The sequence below is a fragment of the Pseudophryne corroboree genome, chromosome 2 (genome assembly GCF_028390025.1).
Source record: "Pseudophryne corroboree isolate aPseCor3 chromosome 2, aPseCor3.hap2, whole genome shotgun sequence".
Lineage (NCBI taxonomy): Eukaryota > Metazoa > Chordata > Amphibia > Anura > Myobatrachidae > Pseudophryne > Pseudophryne corroboree.
Window position 1 is genome coordinate 152,677,770 of NC_086445.1, and position 21,561 is coordinate 152,699,330.

Genomic DNA, 21,561 nt, shown 5'->3' on the forward strand with positions numbered 1-21,561 from the left:
GTTGGTATAACCGATACTGTAATGCCCTATTTCTTTTCTTAAGAGGGCGGTCTGAACCCCCACCCCGTCAACCGCAGCCGCGGTACATAGGTAAATAGGGGTAAAAGAACGGTCCCTGTTGTAACAGGTTGGACGTATTATGAGCGGGCCAAGATCGTGTGCAAGTATTCCTTGGAGATTCGAGAAGCAAGCTCTCCGAAACCCATGAGATATCACTAGTATGACTGTGACGAACTGTCTTATGATCCGTTTTAGCAACGGAGAGAGCAGCGGAAAATGGTGGAGCCAGATACACGAGGATGTATGACCACACGAATGTGAGAACCTCCACCGCCACTGCCCTTGTGATCTGTCGTTCTGTACACATACTGAGCGTTTGTAATTGTGGCGAGATGCCCTCATGTATACCTGAGGGTAACCCCACCTGTGGATTCACATATGAAACACCTCTGGATTTAATGCCCAGTTTTCAGGATATAAATCCCGACGGGTGAGATCATCTGTCTAACAGATGTCCACTAGCGGAATGAACCCCGTCGACAACATCACATAATGGTGTTCTGGGCAATTGAGGATTCGAGCTACCTGCCGCATTGCCATGCGGCTTCTTGGTCCTCCCTGGTTGTTGTGTATGCAACTCCCGTTGCGTTGTCTGACTGCACTTGGTCAGACTGAAAGCGAAGCATGTAGTGCATTGTAAATTGCACGGAGTTCCAGGACATTTATCGACAGCAATCTGTCGTGATCCGCTTTAGAACCCCTGTCGCTGACCTTTTTTAACTACAACTCCTGAACCTCTGAGACTCTCGTCCAGAGTATATACACCCTCGCCCCCCTGTGGGAAACGCGAGTGAAGCCCGGCGAACTAAAGCGCTTTGAAAACACATCATTATTCCTAACAGGCGAATACACCAATGTACCGCTAGTGTGCGTGGCTTTTGCACTAATTACTAGATGGTATATTTGTTCTTGCTGGTGTAGTAGGTAAATGTCTGTGATTTACCGTATTTATAATCTTACCTAGGAATTGACGTCGTTCAGACGGAATTAGATGCGATTGTTTTTGAACTTGACCTGCCACCGTAGTATACATTAGTAGCGCAAGTAAGAGGAACTCTGTTGAGACAGAGTTCTTATGAGCAGATCGTCTAAGTATGGAACGATTGTCACTGGCAGGGCTCTGAGATGAGCTATCCTCACCAACATCACTTTGGTAAATACCCGAGGCGTTGACAAGAAGCCAAATGGTAGAACCTGAAATGGTTAATGGTTGTGGCGTTTTGCAAACGCTAGAACCTGTGATGCGGTGACCAAACCGGAATGGGTAAATACGCATTGTGAAGATCAAGTGCAATTGTGAAGATCAAGTGCAATTATGCAATTTTGTGGCTCCAAATATGCAAATACTAACCGCAGAAAATCCATTTTCAAACTGCAGTAAGTGACTTGCTGATTGAGACTGCGACGGAGCTGTCTGGTTTTGTTACCCCAAACAGAGGGGAATAAGTAACCCTGACTCTGTTGGTGTACTATGCCTGGAAATAAAAACAGCTGAAACCAGCAGAGACTAAATGGCAACCTGCCAAAACGTTCGACAGAGGCAGTCTTGTCCTTTAATCTGTAAATAGCGGAGACATCCATGAGTTGATGTCTGGAAACCCCGCAAATGTAACGTGTAAAGACGCGCTTCCACAATTGGAAAATGGAGATGGCCTAAGAGGTCGTCAAGCCACTGGCTTGTTGACTGTAGCGTCCTGTCGTTACAAGGCGTGACTGTTTTTGTACCACCGCCTTGAAAAGACTGAAGTCTAAAGGGATTAAACGCCGGCACAAGTATTTCCGTTTTGATACTGGATGCGGTAATGGCTGAATATCAAATTTAGGACCAAACAAGCTCTGGCCTTGTCGTGCTGAAACTAGCGACGATGAAAAGTGAGAATCGAAGTAACCGGCGTTAGCAGAAGCTTTACAGATATACTCTGCAGCTTCTCATTAACAGTGATCGTCATTGTTTCCAGACATAGAGTCTAGTGACCCAAATGTATCTTGGGTCTTTATAATGTTTGACACAGACGAATTCACCAATGGCGGATCGCGTCATTTAGATGTGGAAACGATTAAATAGTGGTTAGAGTCTACTCAGTCTCTGTAAAAATGGAGACATTGACTCACTGGGTTTTAGCAATGCATGGTTGTGAAAAACCCCGCACTATCTGAGTGCTGGTCTAATGTACCCTTCTCACTCGTAGTTATCGCTGTGAGATTTGACATAGAATCGTCCGAGTGCATTAAATTATAAGACCAGTTAAATAAACACCCTGGTACCCAAAGGGAAATTGGCCCTTTGGAAAGACTGTCCTTCGTTAGAGCTGGCGGAGTAACTTCCGAGACTCCGATGTTACCGCTCCTATCGAGCGGAGTTTAATTTGAATTGCCAATGCTTAACATAGGATCTTTAAAATTATTTTAAGTCTGCGCTGGAGCCTTACTCCCTATGCAGACAGACACCACAATAGGCAACGGACAGACACTTGCACGACTTAGTGAAGTTATTATGTGTCATATATATATATTTATTGCTGAAAAGCATATCTTTATGCTGAAAAGCAGTTCACATGGGCAGCCTATGTGAAACCCGAACCAAATTCCCACTAACACCCCTGCGCCTCTGGTGGCTTAGAGATGTAGGGCAGGAATGTTCCGGAATTACAAACTGTAAAACAACAGGAAGCATGGTTAAAATGGCCCCTTTGCCATGCTGACCCTGATAATCACAGAACAAGTTACAATTGTTTCAGTGTTAATATAGCCTATTATACAGTGATAATCACAGGCAGGGTACAACACATGCTCTATGAATAAATATATATATAGGCTCAATAGCCTATGATAATTACAGACATTAATATAGGCTCAATAGCCTATTATACAGCAGTAATATAGGCTCAATAGCCTATTATACAGTGATAATCACAGACATTAATATAGGCTCAATAGCCTATTATTTAGTGATAATCACAAACATTAATATAGGCTCAATAGCCTATCACAGGACAGGTTACAATACATGTCTGCATTATTTATAGTGATAATGAATACCTGTCCCATATATATAGCTGCATATACATAAACTGTGGCTGCTGTTCATATAGGTATTTTACATACCCTTGCCGCTGTGATCCGCCAGATTCCACCGCCCCCCTTCCCCCCTGTAATGCTGTGTCTCCGCGGGAAGCCCGGGAAGACTTGCAGGGAGGCCTTCTTGCAGCCTCTTAGCGCTGGCACTGATCTGCGGGTGGATGGTGCTGGGCGGCCGGACGGAGCGGCGGCCCGGTTGTCACCCTGTTAGCGCTGGGAACTGAGTGAGCGTCTGCGGGTGGATGGTGCTGGGCGGCCGGACGGAGCGGCTGGGACGGGCGGACGTAGCGCTGCCGTATGGAGCGACTCTCAGACGTAGCGGCTGGGCGCTGTGGCGGGCGGACTATGAGCGGCGGACGCGGCATATCAAACTGACCCACCTAGCGGGGCGGCAGCCTGCGCTGCCCGCCCCGTTCCCCAGCCTACCTTGCTCTGTCCGATCATGGCTGCGACGGGGCTTCTTATGTGTAAGCTCCGTCCAGCTGTCCAGTCATGGCTGCGACGGGCTTCTATGTGTAAGCTCCGTCCAGCTTTCAAGTCATCTTAGTCATGGCTGCGACGGGGCTTCTATGTATAAGCTCCGTCCAGCTGTTGCAGGAGCAGTGGGCTGCCTGTGGCTGTGAGGGTGCTCTTTGTGAGGACCGACACGCCATGCGCTGCCCGTGCAGCGGCACTATCCCAGACCCATGTTTTTCTTGAAACTGGGAAGGGATGTGCTATTGAAAAAAATAATTAAAAAATAAAAAGTAAAAATTAAAAATTAATAAAATCTTCCACAAAGTGTGGGAACTCCCACAAGCCGATGTTAGTGCTTTGAGCACAGAAAAAACACTGAGGTCGTACACTGAGGTACTCTGGGATATGGAGGGGTGGAGAGTTCTAAATTTAAATATTCAGTACCTTTGTTTCTGCTACGCCGTCCATATCCCAAGAGTACTCCAGTGACCCCTAGTGGATGAAAAAGAAAGACACCACTACAGTACTAAGATTTATATATTCTACAAAGAGGAATAAAGGGGGTGCAACATAGTGCATTAAAAGTGTAACAATTTATTAAAAGCAATCACAAACAGGCACTGAAGAAATTCATGCATACCAACATTGGAGGTTAATCCACCGCAAGTATAACAGTATTTTTTAAAATGATATATAGTGTTCCCGCCAGATAGCGGGCAGGGCGATATGGGGCGGGCATAGTATCATCGTCCGTGCCCAAAAAAGGGGCGTGGCTGCCTGAGGAGGGGGGGCACAGTCCCATCTACAACACTATTGGGGATGGTGCAGCCCCTCTGCATCACATCTTGGGGGTGTGCGCCAGGGCACATTTGGCGTTTAATCATCAGGCAGGGCGCAGTGCCCTACTAAAACAGGCTAGCGTGAACCCTATATATACTATGGAAAGATAGCTATCACTGGCATACATGCAATGTCCTTGCACGGTATGCCAACATTCCTTATGACTTCGGTATTACAACATTCAAAAGAAAAGAAAAGAAAAAAAAAGAAGGAAAATGCAAAAGACATCGGCACCTTGGAAAACACAGAGTGTATTCTCTAATTAAATAGATCTATTTTAAAGAACAATTATACTTTTAATAGTCATTTGCTGACTCAAAGGACAACTATGGGGATGATATTAGTTTCACCAAGTTACTGAATTTATGGGTCGAGTAAAGGAGGAATATGATTGAATTGGTCCATTTAGGGAACATCTGATCTTCCATGGCAAGCATATTGATGGTTTGTTATTTATTAGGGAAGGGGCTTAAAGTGCCATCTTGAGGTTTGATGAACACATTAATATCACAATTCTTAAATAGATTTTTTTGGACATCACTATCTCTGTTGCAGAGGAAAATACCATTTGTACTAAAACCATTTAAAAACAAGCTGTAAATAACAATGAGCTTTATCAGTCCATATTATAAGGCAAGGGTAGAGAATATCACTAAAGGGTACATGAACAAATTGATAATTGCATTTGATCAAGACCTGAAAGATCTTTTAAAAAGAAAGATCTATATAGTTTATTTCAGAACGGAATTGTTTCTAATTATTACTAATTTATTTTGAGCTTCCTTGGGAATCTTCCAACCCTAAGCAATTCAACAAACGGTGCTGCCAAGTACAGTACAGATGGGAACAGCAGGGAATAACAGTGGGTGCCGCAAAGGACATCAGAATGGCAAGTTTCAGTGCAGTGGCCTGGAGTGAGTAGGGCATAAAGAGGGATCTGTCCATGCACCCCAGACCATCTACTTTGAATTTAAGCCAATGAGGTTATCAATAACTAACAGCTGCTCACTATGGAGACAGAGGTATTTAAACAATATGGAAAAACAATTGCAATGGCAACACCTATGGAATTACACATCAATCTTGGGTAAGCTCTTTATATTGCACTACAGCTTGCACTGCTACATTGGTTGCTGCTGTGTGGACATAAACAATGAGGGAGACAGGAGGCAGGCAATTAATGCAATAATATGCCCAGTACATCCACCTACAATAGCATACAATAAAAATAGATGGTCTTGATTCAGGTTTTGGTAGCAAACCAATTATGTACACAGCTGGGTAAAACCATGTTGTACTGCAGGTGCGGCAGATGTAACATGTGCAGAGAGATTTAGATTTGGGTGGGGCATGTTCAAACTGAAATCTTAATTGCAGTGTAAAAATAAAGCTGTGTAACATTTGTGGGCTCCATGCAAAAGCAGCCAGTATTTACCCTGCACAGAAACAAAATAATAAACCCAAATCTAAATCTCTCTGCACATATTACACCTGCCCCACCTGCAGTGCAACATGGTTTTGCCCAGTTGTGTGCTTTTTTGCTCTGCTTACAAACCCTAATCAGGCCCATTGAAACTGGTACACCTAGATGAGGAGAGCAGGCTAACCATTACTTGACATAAATTTGCCTTTTAACTACCCCCACTCAGCATTTTCCTCTTTTTAAACAAATGGTTCTTTTTGAAAATTACATTTCAATTAATTATAGTGTTAGAATCAGAGTAATTCTATCTAATATTGGCAACTATGCTTTCTGGACAGAACCAATGTAATAAAGGTCATAAGGAAGTTAAATAGGTGCTACCTAACTAATGAGAATAACTTTACCTGCAGAAGCATTCCCAGAGCTTATAGGAGGTTTGATTGGAGATGGCCTGTGCTTAACACCTTTCCCCAGCATAGAGGGCTGGATAGATCCTGAGATGCTGTCCGACTAAGCAATAAAAAAAACACCTCAATTGTAAACAAGGAGCAAAACAATCACATTGATTATATAATTGACACAGAATAGTTACTAAGTAACACCAAGTCACGTACCTCGATATCCTTGCCTGGGGAAAAGGGATTTTGGTTGGTCACTCCTCCGGCATTGTAAGTCATCTTCACCAATCCTTTGGACTCGTTTTCAAATAGATCGTGATACTGGCTGACAACTCTTCGGATAAAATTATGCAGGGTATATTGGTAAATGTGTGGGCAAATGTTTTTGTGTTTTCAAATACCACTTTTACTAGAATACTATTTTTTTTTTCTTTTTTCAATTTCAGTAGAATATATATATATATATAAAAGTACGTATGGACAAACCACTTGCCGCCATCCCATCATCATTAGTTAAATGTTTTAACAAATACAATCCAGTTTCAATAACTAATAGCATCATGGAACGCCTCATGACTCAGTGATATTACTATTTGCCACTACATGAATAAGCTGCATTCTCATGCATATGGATTTAGCCCACAAAACTTTGTAAAAAATTCAGGTGGAGATGTATGATTAGGCGTTATGGGGCAGAAGTGGTATCAGCGCATGTTATGTGCGCTGATACCACTACTCCCCCATTTAAGAAAGCAGTGATTAATGGCAACTGCCAGGGGCACTATGCGCCCCTGTCATCACCAGTGCTGCTATCTACAAGACAGCGCGCCAATGTCCCAGGCCATGTATGAACGGTCACACCTAAAGTGTCTGTGCCACATTCACAGCCACTTTTACCTGGCTGCGGCGGCTGCTGGCTACGAGCTACATAGGACATCTTACGAGGCTGGCAAGATATCACGCACACCCAGTGGAGCCGGCCGGGCATCAGAACACAGCGCCTCAGCACTAGGCTGGTGCGCTGTGGGCACTGGCAGGGATAGCCAAAAGGGGGAGTGAAACAGCAAATTGTTTATACAACTCATCACTACTGCTTCCTGCTTTACCTCAGTAAAGAGGCGAAGAAGGAAGAGCCATACAAGCATGATGCCTGCCAGTATAATACATCTTCCCCTCAATGAAGCAATTTAACAGGCTGCATCCTCATCACTATCAATTCAATAAAAAAAATTAATTATCTATTGTTGTTTCCAGTACATCAGTGCTACAAAGAAAACATTTTTTGCTGTTACATGAATTACATTTTACTGTAACATCGCCACCATTATATTTACAAAGCAGTAGGGTCTCGCTTGACAAAATGTCTTCTATTCATATAAGCCCGATTATCTAGACCAGTGGTTCCCTTACTGGGTGCCGTGGCAGCCTGGTGTGCCTCAGGGCACTTTCAGGGGTGCCCTGGATTGGTGTCCAGGACCAATTCAAATTATTATGTTATAGGCAAAACCAGTGCTTGTGGCTTCCAATCATAACATATGTGGACAAACAGAAGGGAATCCTGTCCCTCACCACATAACTGAACCTAAGGATGACATAGAAGAATATATTATTTAATACTGTATTCTTTTCTGAATTTCTATGTAACAAACCTTTGGCCTAAAGGTGCAGTGAAATAGTTCTGATACTCTAGGGTGCCGTGATTCAAAAGAGTTTGGGAACCACTGATCTAGACTACAGGAAATACGAGCAACAATTTACATATATACCCTTCCCCAACAGCATAGCCAAAAGTGAGCAGACATTGAGGCTGAGCCATTAATGCAGCAACATAATTTAGGCATAATTGTTTTTTATCTGAACAAAATTGCTAAAAACTATTTGTTCCTTAAACCGTTAACTCAAATCTAAATTTTGATGATCGTGTGCTAATGCCACTACAATAGCTCTCCCCTGGTGCACATCCATGCGTTCACTCTGAGCATCTTTATATGCTGAAATACCACATGGTGTGTCTTTAGACGCCTCCATCAGATGTACCATCGATACTTGCACCAGCTCTATGCTAGTGAAGATTCTCAGTTTGAGTATGGCCTCCAATGCGTCTATTTACATAACCCCTTTCCTCAACACTCCCATGAAACGCAGCATCTCCGTGCATCTGATTCGCCACCACCCAGGAACGCCCAAAGCATTTCTAATACATTTCGGAAACTCAGTACTGCGACTTGGGAGCACGCAGAGTAGAAAACATCACAGTGCCTGTGACTAGACGGTGTATTTAATATTATTACTTAGTAAACCCAATCTGTTAGATATAAGCATACACTAGTTTTAATCTCCATGCCATATTACTTCTCCAGATTGTATATGTAATTGTCCATGTAATAGAGATCCAAGGATAAGTAAGAAAATATAAAAAGTTAATAGAACTGATCCAAAAACTTAGAGCTTTGACAAAAACTATCCTATTGCTACTTCACACTTATTACTACTGAAAACATAATTGTGGAGCAACAAGTATACATAAACATGATAAATAGTGATAATTCTAATACCATGGTCATATAACCATAGAACACTCACCGATCAATATCAATTTTAGATCCAATAAGAAATCTGAAAGAGAAAGAAAAAATAACCGTTCTGTTGATTGTACAGTACACCTCTAAACACACTTTTAATGGACAATGAGATTAGAATGTAAGCTCTCACGAGTAGGGCCCTCTTCCCTCATGTGCTTATCCTTTTCTTACTTTAATAATCAACTGCCCAAATCCCGCAGTTTTTTGGACTCCTTGGAACTTATCTCTATGCCGTTTACTGGTGTATTTATGCTTAGTTACCCTGTACTTGTCCTATACTGCAGTGATCGCAAAAACGCGCTATAGCGCGTATTTTACCCCATAATGAGAATCGGGGACTCGCTTTTACAAAATGAGTGCGTCCCTGGGGACGCGCTCCGTTGTTAGCAGTCCTGTAGCTCCTTTGATCTCTCCGCCCGGTCCGCCGGGTCCCGCTGCCAATCTTGTGGCTTCTTTGAAGTTTCTGGGTCCAGCGGCCAATCCTGTGGTGCCTTTTAGGTCTCCTGGTCCAGCGGCCAATCACAATAGTCTCCCTCTCATACCCCTCCAATAGCGAGGCTTCCAGGAGGACTGTTTGTTAGACGGGGAGGAGGAGCTGTTGCTACCTTTCACTCCCATATGCAGCTGCGGCACCCGGCGTACTCAGAAGGCTGACCGAACTGCAGCGTTAACAGGCTTTATCGGCGGCCACCTGTCTCATCCCCATCCCGGCGCTGCTATGCACTTCTACCCCTCACCGCCGCGGCCACTCAGAACTCGGCGTTGTGGATGCCGCGCCTAGCCTTGGAATTTACTGGCGCATGCCCCCGCATCCTGAGTGGCCGTGAGGGGGAGAAGTGCATAGCAGCGCCGGGATGGGGAGGAGACAGGTGGCCACCGAGAAAGCCTATTAACGCTGCAGTTCGGTACGCCGGGTGCCGCAGCTGCATACGGGAGTGAAAGGCACCAACAGCTCCTCCTCCCCGTCTAACAGTCCTCTGTCATTGACCACCTCTCTCTCTTGTGGAGGGACAACATGCTCCAAGTGCTAGCAGAACTCAGGGGCAGCCCTTGTTGGGAGAGAAATGACACTGTCAGTGATAACCGGGCTATTGGAGGGGTTTGAGAGGGATGGTGAGAGCAGTGCCCAGCATTCACCAACACATATTGACCAGCATAGTTACCCCACCCCCATATACCCACACCCTCCAAAGCCACACAGTGCCATCACATGCACCCCACCAACCACACAGTGCCCATTACACACACCCCCAATACCCACACAGTGCCCATTACACACTCTCACAGTGCCAATCATACGCACTCCCCACAACGTGTTCCCGTGATCACTGTGTCTGGGGACGACAACTGGGGGTCCGAGATGGTGGCTATAGTGTGTAACGTGCTCTGCCTGGCGCAACGTGTGTAACGTGCTCTGCCGGGCGCAACGTGTGTAACGTGCTCTGCCGGGCGCAACGTGTGTAACGTGCTCTGCCGGGCGCAACGTGTGTAGCGTGCTCTACCGGGCGCAACGTGTGTAACGTGCTCTACCGGGCGCAACGTGCTCTACCTTGTGCAATGTTTATATTTGCTTTACCTGGTGCAATGTGTCTTAAGTGTTCTACCTGGTGCAATGTATATAACGTGCTCTACCTGGTGCAATGTATATAACGTGCTCTACCGGGCGCATTGTGTGTAACGTGCTCTACCGGGCGCATTGTGTGTAACGTGCTCTACCGGGCGCATTGTGTGTAACGTGCTCTACCGGGCGCATTGTGTGTAACGTGCTCTACCGGGCGCATTGTGTGTAACGTGCTCTACCGGGCGCATTGTGTGTAACGTGCTCTACCGGGCGCATTGTGTGTAACGTGCTCTACCGGGCGCATTGTGTGTAACGTGCTCTACCGGGCGCATTGTGTGTAACGTGCTCTACCGGGCGCAGTGTGTATAACGAGCTCTACTGGGCGCAATGTGTATAATAATGTGCTCTAACTGGCGCAATGTGTATAAAGTGCTCTACCTGGCATAATGTGTATAACGTGCTCTGCCTGGCGCAATGTGAATAACGTGTTCTACCTGGCACAATGTGTATAATGTGCTCTACTTGGAGTAAAGTTTATGACGTGCTGTACCTGGTGCAATGTGTATAACGTGCTGTACCTGGTGCAATGTGTATAACGTGCTGTACCTGGCGTAGTGTGTATAGGAGGTTCTACATGGTGCAATCTGTATAAGCGGCACTACTGTGTGGTGTAATGTCAATTGGCACTAATATGTGGCCACACCCTTTCCCCATGAAGCCACGCCCCTCAAATTTTGCAGCGCGCCTTCGGCGCGCACTGCCTCTGCTTTATGGTCTAGTAAGGTGGAACACCAATTCACTTTCTACCTAAGGGCACCAAAATGTCTAGTTACAGCTCTGGTGCAGGGTGTCCTGCATGCTACACAGCCCAGCAGCACTGTCACCCCATCCCCCCCATCTTGCAACACTTTTGTAGTGTCCAAACAAGATTAAGATTAATAAGAACCTTCTTTCCGATGGGACCCAGAAAAACACCGGTAGGACCCCAATTTTTGAAAGTGAGGGGTCCCTGGGACCCACTATTTTTTGGGATCAGCGCGATCACTGATACTGTCTTCAACTGTAAGTCACTGTTTTCCTGTTTTGATTATGTGCATATGTACTCTGTAATTGGGCACTGCGGAACCCTTGTGGCGCCATGTAAATAAAGGATAATAATAATAATAATATATCAGGGGTGGGGAACCTTTGGCCCTCCAGCTGTTGTTGAACTATGCATACCAGCATGCTATGCTACAGTTTTGCTATTTGGCCATGCTAAAACTGTTGCAGGTCATGCTGGGATATGTAGTTCAACAACAGCTGAAGGGCCGAAGGTTCCCCATCCCTGGTATATACAGATGTGTTCTCATTCTCATACATCTTTCCTCAATACACCACACAGCGAGAAATGGCTGGTGTGCAACTCCCTTAGCACTGAGCGTATTTTTTTGCTGGAAATGTGTCTTATTCTCATAGCTATACGAATAGGACACACAAGCAGACTCTGTTGATTAAAATGAAATGCAGCATGTTAGATCTCTGTGTGACTGCAGCTGTAACTACATATGAAATGCTACCTAACAGTGCTTCCTAGGAAAACAAATAACACCTACAAAGCAATCGGAACATTCAAAAAGATGGCATGGGAAAGAAAGCACAATAAAATGTGTACAAAATCTTATGCGATTAGATAGTAAAATCTAGACATTAATCACAATGCTTTACAAGCCATACTTCACAGAAAGATAACGCAATCATCTCCCGGGAAATTTGAACTGAATTACTGCATTTGTATATTGCGCCAAGAGGATAGTATATAAACGGGTCTAGGACTCCAGGTCGACAACAAAAAGGTTGACACACCTTAGGTCGACACCAATTGGTCGACACACCTTAGGTCGCCATGGGTAAAAGGTCGACATGGACAAAATGTCGACAGGAACAAGGTCGACATGGAAAAGGTCGACATGAGTTTTTTATGTTTTTTGGGTGTCGTTTTCTTCGTAGAGTGACCGGGAACCCCAATTAGTGCCCCGCGTCCCCTCGCATGGCTCGCTTCGCTCGCCATGCTTCCGGCATGGTGCCTTCGCTCGGCACAGATTACCGTTCCAATCGTAGTCCACGTGGATCGTTAAGTATGAAAAGGTTCCAAAAAAGAAAAAAAAATCGTGAAAAACTCATGTCGACCTTTTTTCCATGTCGACCTTGTTCCTGTCGACATTTTGTCCATGTCGACCAATTGGCGTCGACCTTTTTGTTGTCGACCTGGAGTCCGGATACCTATATAAACAGAGAGTGAAAAACATAACCTACTTCAAAAGACATGCAAACTATTTATCAAATAAGGATTTGCCCACAACACTCTGCAAAATCTCCAGAAACTCCAGTCAGCATTCGCTTCTTTAATACTACACACACAAAGAATTAGAGCCACTGTGGTTCTTAAAAGCAATTGGGCTTCCTTCATTCTCTTCATTTAATAATTTGAGTCCAGCAGTGTTAGGACAATGGTCTACCGAGGAAAAGAGACCCAGACAATGTAACACAAACAGGGAAGGATGCCTACTCACTTTTTGGGCACTTATGATTATGGGATTCAAGGAACAAACTTCAATTCATTCCAACCTCTCCAGTAGTCCTGTGCATCATAAATCTAGTTTATCTACCCATTTTGCTCTGTTCATGCACTTTTTGTGGTACAAATGTATCTAATTTGGTTATTTATATAATTTTATTTCAACAATCAGAAGTCCTTGCCCAGGCACTAATAGGATTTTTCTTGCCACCCTGGGAGAGGATAGTAAAGTACGCCATTGAGTATGAGTTGCATTAGGATCTAGTGGTGTTCACTCTAGTCTGTTTTAGCAGGGCGCCGCGCCCTGCCCGATTTTTAAAAGGCAAAATCCGCCCTGCCCCTTTAGCGGCGCCCTACTAGAACAGCCTCCCGCTTCCTGCCCTCCCAGCGTGTAAAGATGCTGTGCGCATGCGCAAGGAACCCATCACGCTATGGGAGAGAGCTGGGGGAAGCCCAGCACCGACGGAGGTGCTGGCCAAACCCCCAACAGTGACGTCGACGGCCACAGACGCCCCCTATAGAAGCGTCTGTGGGCCGCACCGCCCACTAAAATGACGGGGGCGTGGCTACACCCCCTAATTTACATGGCTGCGCCCTGTTTCAGGCGCGCGCCAATGTGCCCCCGGACTCCCTTCTTGATTCTAGAAGGAACACTAGATCTAGAATGTAAATTCAACTTGGATGGTCTGTGGCCTCCCTGGAAAGTTTGCTATGAGGACACAGTTATGCATGGTTATACCACAGATTAACACAGGAGACCGCACACATTCATTACCAAACAATGCATAAAATAAAATATCAACACACATATAATAAATGAGATGATACCAAGTAAAAGTCCGGGTAACTCACTGGGAGTGAGGGCTGTAGAAGTTATCATCTTCATCAGCTTTTGCAGTCTGCATTTTACCGAAGTACAAAGGATTGCCTACATTCTGGTAAATGGTCAGTTTTGACTTCTGGAAGGGGGTGCCATTTTCACATTCAAAGAGATAATCGTCTTGTGATTCCTATCAAAAAATGAAAAGTATAATATTTTGTTTAATGGACTGAAATAAAAAAAAGAGTCAGAGAATGTTATTCTGCGGGGCCACTTAGTTCTGCTTGCCAAAACTTGTCAGTGTGACAATGAACTAATGTCCAGATCTAGTGCAGAGGAGACTTTTTTCTGAGACCAGGCAATGTAATAATGTAATGATGGTCAAAGAATGAACACCTATGGGGGGAAGGCGAGGAAATATTAGTGATGTTGATGGTCGCAATGTGCAATGATGGAACCGAACACAGGCCCTCATTCCGAGTCGATCGCTCGCTTGCTACTTTTTGCAGAGCAGCAATCAGATAGTCGCCGCCTCTAGGGGAGTGTATTTTCGCTTTGCAAGTGTGCGAACGCTTGTGCAGCCGAGCGGGATGATAAAGACTTTTGCAGTTTCTGAGTAGGTCTGAACTTACTCAGCCCTTGCGATCACTTCAGCCTGTCCGGTCCCGGAATTGGCATCAGACACCCGCCCAGCAAACGCTTGGATACGCCTGCGTTTTTCCAAACACTCCCAGAAAACGGTCAGTTGCCACCCACAAATGCCCTCTTCCTGTCAATCTCCGCGAATGGATTCTTCGTTAATTCCATAGCTCGGCAATGATACGCTGTGTACCCGTACGACGCGCCTGCGCATTGCGGGGCATACGCATGCGCTGTAGAGACCAGATCGCTGCGCTGCGAAAAACGTCAGCGAGCGATCAACTCGGAATGACCCCCATAGTGGGCGAGCTAACTGAAGTGCACCCATTGTTTTCATGGTCACCGAAATTAATGAACTTGAGAAAACCATGCAATGACAACCTCTATTCATTCCTTCTATATGCACTGGTAAGTGGATAGATCGTTATTCATTCGCATGCATTCACATGTAGTAAATAATAGGATTTTAATTACGTACCGGTAAATCCTTTTCTCGTAGTCCGTAGAGGATGCTGGGGTCCACATTAATACCATGGGGTATAGACGGGTCCACCAGGAGCCATGGGCACTTTAAGAGTTTGAGAGTGTGGGCTGGTTCCTCCCTCTATGCCCCTCCTATCAGACTCAGTCTAGAAACTGTGCCCGAGGAGACGGACAACTTCGAGAGAAGGATTTTACACAGATAGTGGCGAGATTCACACCAGCTCACACATACAAGGCAAACCAAGCTAACCAGCTTGAAAACTCAGCAACAAATTAACAATATTACTTAACAAAGTAAGAACAACAGTACTTAACCTAGAACAAAGCAGTACTGAACTAAATAATCCCTGCAGGATCACGAAGCGCTGGGCGGGGGCCCAGCATCCTCTACGGACTACGAGAAAAGGATTTACTGGTAGGTAATTAAAATCCTATTATTTACTACATGTGAATAGATGCGAATGTAATTAGAATCCTATTTTCTCTTACGTCCTAGAGGATGCTGGGGTCCACATTAGTACCATGGGGATGTACAAAAGCTCCCAGAACGGGAGGGAGAGCGCGGAAGCTCCTGCAGAACTGATTGACCAAACTTAAGGTCCTCAGAGACCAAAGTATCGAACTTGTAGAACTTAGCAAACATGTTCGACCCTGACCAAGTAGCCGCTCTGCAAAGTTGTAAAGCCAAGACACCTCGGGCAGCTGCCCGGGAAGAACCCACCTTACGAGTAGAGTGGGCCTTAACCGATTTTGGACACGGCAATCCTGCCGTAAAAATAAGAATTTACTTACCGATAATTCTATTTCTCATAGTCCGTAGTGGATGCTGGGGACTCCGTCAGGACCATGGGGAATAGCGGGCTCCGCAGGAGACAGGGCACATCTAAAAAAGCTTTTAGGTCACATGGTGCGTACTGGCTCCTCCCCCTATGACCCTCCTCCAAGCCTCAGTTAGGTACTGTGCCCGGACGAGCGTACACAATAAGGAAGGATCTTGAATCCCGGGTAAGACTCATACCAGCCACACCAATCACACCGTACAACTTGTGATATGAACCCAGTTAACAGTATGATAACAAAACGAAGTAGCCTCTGAAAAGATGGCTCACAACAACAGTAATAACCCGATTTTGTAACAATAACTATGTACAAGCATTGCAGACAATCCGCACTTGGGATGGGCGCCCAGCATCCACTACGGACTATGAGAAATAGAATTATCGGTAAGTAAATTCTTATTTTCTCTAACGTCCTAGTGGATGCTGGGGACTCCGTCAGGACCATGGGGATTATACCAAAGCTCCCAAACGGGCGGGAGAGTGCGGATGACTCTGCAGCACCGAATGAGAAAACTCCAGGTCCTCTTTAGCCAGAGTATCAAATTTGTAAAATTTTACAAACGTGTTCTCCCCTGACCACGTAGCTGCTCGGCAAAGTTGTAATGCCGAGACCCCTCGGGCAGCCGCCCAAGATGAGCCCACCTTCCTTGTGGAGTGGGCCTTTACAGATTTAGGCTGTGGCACGCCTGCCACAGAATGTGCAAGTTGGATTGTGCTACAGATCCAACGTGCAATCGTCTGTTTAGACGCAGGAGCACCCATCTTGTTGGGTGCATACAATGTAAACAACGAGTCAGATTTTCTGACTCCAGCTGTCCTTGAAATATATATTTTTAATGCTCTGACAACGTCCAGTAACTTGGAGTCCTCCAAGTCGCTAGTAGCCGCAGGCACCACAATAGGCTGGTTCAAGTGAAATGCCGAAACCACCTTAGGGAGAAATTGAGGACCTGTCCTCAATTCTGCCCTGTCCGAATGGAATATCAGATATGGGCTCTTGTATGACAAAGCTGCCAACTCTGAAACTCTCCTGGCTGAAGCCAGGGCCAACAGCATGGTTACCTTCCATGTAAGGTATTTTAATTCTACCGATTTTAAAGGCTCAAACCAATGAGATTTGAGAAAATTTAGAACCACGTTCAAATCCCACGGTGCCACTGGAGGCACTATTGGGGGTTGTATATGTAGTACACCTTTGACAAAAGTTTGTACTTCAGGCACTGACGCCAATTCCTTCTGGAAGAAAATTGATAAGGCCGAAATTTGAACTTTAATGGACCCCAATTTGAGGCCCATAGACAATCCTGCTTGCAGGAAATGTAAGAATCGACCCAATTGAAATTCTTCCGTTGGAGCCTTCTTGGCCTCACACCACGCAACATATTTCCGCCAAATGCGGTGATAATGTTGTACAGTCACTTCCTTTCTAGCCTTAATCAAGGTAGGAATAACTTCCTCTGGAATGCCCTTTTCTTTTAGAATCCGGCGTTCAACCGCCATGCCGTCAAACGCAGACGCGGTAAGTCTTGGAACATACAAGGTCCCTGCTGAAGCAGATCCCTTCTTAGAGGTAGAGGCCACGGATCCTCCGTGAGCATCTCTTGAAGTTCCGGATACCAAGTTCTTCTTGGCCAGTCCGGAGCCACCAGTATTGTTCTTACTCCTCTTTTCCGTATAATTCTCAGTACCTTTGGTATGAGAGGCAGAGGAGGGAACACATACACTGACTGGTACACCCACGGTGTTACCAGAGCGTCCACAGCTATTGCCTGAGGGTCTCTTGACCTGGCGCAATACCTGTCCAATTTTTTGTTGAGGCGAGACGCCATCATGTCCACCTTTGGTTTTTCCCAACGGTTCACAATCATGTGGAAAACTTCTGGATGAAGTCCCCACTCTCCCGGGTGAAGGTCGTGTCTGCTGAGGAAATCTGCTTCCCAGTTGTCCACTCCCGGGATGAACACTGCTGACAGTGCTATGACATGATTCTCCGCCCAGCGCAGAATCCTTGCAGCTTCTGCCATTGCACTCCTGCTTCTCGTGCCGCCTTGTCGGTTTACGTGGGCGACTGCCGTGATGTTGTCGGACTGGATCAACACCGGCTGACCCTGAAGCAGCGGTTTTGCCAGACTTAGAGCATTGTAGATCGCTCTTAGCTCCAGTATATTTATGTGAAGAGACGTCTCCAGGTTTGACCACACGCCCTGGAAGTTTCTTCCCTTTGTGACTGCTCCCCAACCTCGTAGGCTGGCATCCGTAGTCACCAGGACCCAGTCCTGTATGCCGAATCTGCGGCCCACTAACAGATGGGCAGTCTGCAACCACCACAGGAGAGACAACCTTGTTCTCGGTGACAGTGTTATCCGCTGATGCATGTGCAGATGCGATCCGGACCATTTGTCCAGCAGATCCCACTGAAATGTCCGTGCATGGAATCTGCCGAATGGAATCGCTTCGTACGAAGCCACCATCTTTCCCAGGACTCTTGTGCATTGATGTACTGACACAGTTCCTGGTTTTAGGAGGTTCCTGACAAGTTCGGATAACTCCCTTGCTTTCTCTTCCGGGAGAAATACCTTTTTCTGAACCGTGTCCAGAATCATACCCAGGAACAGCAGATGTGTTGTCGGGGTCAATTGAGATTTTGGAAGATTTAGAATCCACCCGTGTTGCTGAAGCACTACTTGTGTTAGCGCCACACCGACTTCCAGCTGTTCTCTGGACTTTGCCCTTATCAGGAGATCGTCCAAGTAAGGGATAATTAATACGCCTTTTCTTCGTAGAAGAACCATCATTTCGGTCATTACCTTGGTAAAGACCCGAGGGGCCGTGGACAAACCAAACGGCAGCGTTTGAAACTGATAATGACAGTCTTGTATCACGAACCTGAGATACCCTTGGTGTGAGGGGTAAATCGGGACATGTAGATAAGCATCTTTTATGTCCAAGGACACCATGAAGTCTCCTTCTTCCAGATTCGCTATCACTGCCCTGAGTGACTCCATCTTGAACTTGAATTTCTGTATGTACAGGTTCAAGGATTTCAGATTTAGAATAGGCCTTACCGAACCGTCCGGTTTCGGTACCACAAATAGAGTGGAATAATACCCCTTTCCCTGTTGTAGGAGGGGTACCTTGACTATCACCTGCTGAGAGTACAGCTTGTGAATGGCTTCCAAAACCGACGTCCTTTCTGAGGGAGACGTTGGTAAAGCAGACTTTAGGAACCGGCGAGGGGGAAACCTTTCGAACTCCAGCATGTAACCCTGAGATATTATCTGCAGGACCCACGGGTCCACTTGTGAGTGAGCCCATTGATTGCTGAAAATCTTGAGTCGACCCCCCACCGTTCCTGAGTCCGCTTGTAAAGCCCCAGCGTCATGCTGATGGCTTTGTAGAAGCCGGGGCGGGCTTCTGTTCCTGGGCAGGGGCTGCTTGCTGCCCTTTCTTACCCTTTCCTCTGCCTCGCGGCAGATAAGACTGTCCTTTTGGTCGCTTTTTATAGGAGCGAAAGGACTGCGGCTGAAAAGACGGTGTCTTTTTCTGTTGTGAAGGGGTCTGAGGTAAAAAGGTGGATTTGCCGGCAGTTGCCGTGGTCACCAGGTCCGAAAGACCGACCCCAAACAATTCCTCTCCTTTATATGGCAATACTTCCATATGCCTCTTGGAATCCGCATCACCTGACCACTGTCGCGTCCATAAACTTCTTCTGGCAGATATGGACATCGCGCTTACTCTTGATGCTAGAGTACAAACATCCCTCTGAGCATCTCGCATATAAAGAAAAGCATCCTTTAATTGCTCTAGAGTCAATAAAATACTGTCCCTATCCAGGGTATCAATATTTTCAGTCAGAGAATCCAACCACACTACCCCAGCACTGCACATCCAGGCTGAGGCTATTGCCGGTCGCAGTATAACACCAGTATGTGTGTATATACTCTTCAGTGTAGTTTCCAGCCTCCTATCTGCTGGATCCTTGAGGGCGGCCGTATCAGGAGACGGCAACGCCACTTGCTTTGATAAACGTGTGAGCGCCTTATCCACCCTAGGGGGTGTTTCCCAGCGCGCCCTAACCTCTGGTGGGAAAGGGTATAATGCCAATAACTTCTTTGAAATTAGCAATTTTCTATCGGGGGTAACCCACGCTTCATCACACACATCATTCAATTCCTCTGATTCTGGGAAAAATACAGGTAGTTTTTTCACCCCCCACATAATACCCCTTTTTGAGGTACCAGCAGTATCAGAGATCTGCAAAGCCTCCTTCATTGCCGTGATCATATAACGTGTGGCCCTATTGGAAAATACGTTTGTTTCTTCACCGTCGACACTAGATTCACCTGTGTCGGTACCCGTGTCGACTGACTGAGGTAAAGGACGTTTTACAGCCCCTGACGGTGTCTGAGACGCCTGAACCGGTACTAACTGGTTTGCCGGGCGTCTTATTTCGTCAACTGACTTTTGTAATGTGCTGACATTATCACGTAATTCCATAACTAAAGCCATCCATTCCGGTGTCGACTCCCTAGGGGGTGACATTACCATCATCGGCAATTGCTCTGCCTCCACACCAACATCGTCCTCATACATGTCGACACACACGTACCGACACACAGCAGCCACACAGGGAATGCTCTAATCGAAGACAGGACCCCCTAGCCCTTTGGGGAGACAGAGGGAGAGTTTGCCAGCACACACCAAAAGCGCTATAAATGTATATAAACAACCCTAGAAGGTGTTGTTTACTATATATGCGCTCTTAATATATAAATATCGCCAATTTATGCCCCCCTTCTCTTTGTTACCCTGTTTCTGTAGTGCAGTGCAGGGGAGAGTCCTGGGAGCCTTCCTCACCAGCGGAGCTGAGCAGGAAAATGGCGCTGAGTGCTGAGGAGAATAAGCTCCGCCCCTTTTTCGGCGGGCTTTTTCTCCCGGTTTTTAATAAACTGGCCTGGGTTAAAATACATACATATAGCCTTAATGGCTATATGTGATGTATTTATTTTGCCACTAAAGGTAATTATATTGCTGCCCAGGGCGCCCCCAGCAGCGCCCTGCACCCTCCGTGACTGAGTCAGTGAGCCGTGTGACAACAATGGCGCACAGCTGCAGTGCTGTGCGCTACCTTCATGAAGACTGTGGAGTCTTCTGCCGCCTGTTTTCCGGACCTCCGTTCTGCCGTCTCTTCAGCGTCTGTAAGGGGGATCGGCGGCGCGGCTCCGGGACGAACCCCAGGCTGACCTGTGTTCCGACTCCCTCTGGAGCTAAGTGTCCAGTAGCCTAAGACTCCAATCCATCCTGCACGCAGGTGAGTTGGAAATCTCTCCCCTAAGTCCCTCGATGCAGTGATCCTGTTGCCAGCAGGAATCACTGAGATTGAAACCTAAAAAAAAACTTTTCTAAACAGCTCTTTAGGAGAGCCACCTAGATTGCACCCTCTCGGACGGGCACAAAAACCTAACTGAGGCTTGGAGGAGGGTCATAGGGGGAGGAGCCAGTACGCACCATGTGACCTAAAAGCTTTTTTAGATGTGCCCTGTCTCCTGCGGAGCCCGCTATTCCCCATGGTCCTGACGGAGTCCCCAGCATCCACTAGGACGTTAGAGAAATATGCATGCTGGATAGTGAATGTGATCCAGCGAGAAATCGTCTGCTTAGAAGCAGGACACCCAAGTTTCTTAGGATCATACAGGATAAACAGAGAGTCCGATTTTCTGTGACGAGAAGTTCTCTTTACATAAATCTTCAAAGCCCTCACAACATCCAGGTACTTTGAGGGAATTGAGGAGTCAGTAGCCACTGGCACCACAATAGGTTGGTTG

The 21,561-nt window shown here is 46.1% G+C and overlaps 1 protein-coding gene across 5 annotated transcripts in view; it reads right to left on the bottom strand.

Moving 5' to 3' along the window:
• The window catches only part of SUPT20H (SPT20 homolog, SAGA complex component), a 179,133-nt gene that overhangs the window by 65,833 nt on the left and 91,739 nt on the right, over window positions 1-21,561 (bottom strand). For all 5 annotated transcript variants that reach the window (XM_063951846.1, XM_063951849.1, XM_063951847.1 and 2 more), the window contains 4 exons: window positions 13,808-13,965; window positions 8,839-8,871; window positions 6,472-6,589; window positions 6,262-6,367 (listed from right to left, as the gene is read on the bottom strand). In XM_063951846.1, coding sequence (XP_063807916.1) covers window positions 6,262-6,367; window positions 6,472-6,589; window positions 8,839-8,871; window positions 13,808-13,965 — 415 coding nt within the window. The remainder of the gene's footprint in view (window positions 1-6,261; window positions 6,368-6,471; window positions 6,590-8,838; window positions 8,872-13,807; window positions 13,966-21,561) is intronic.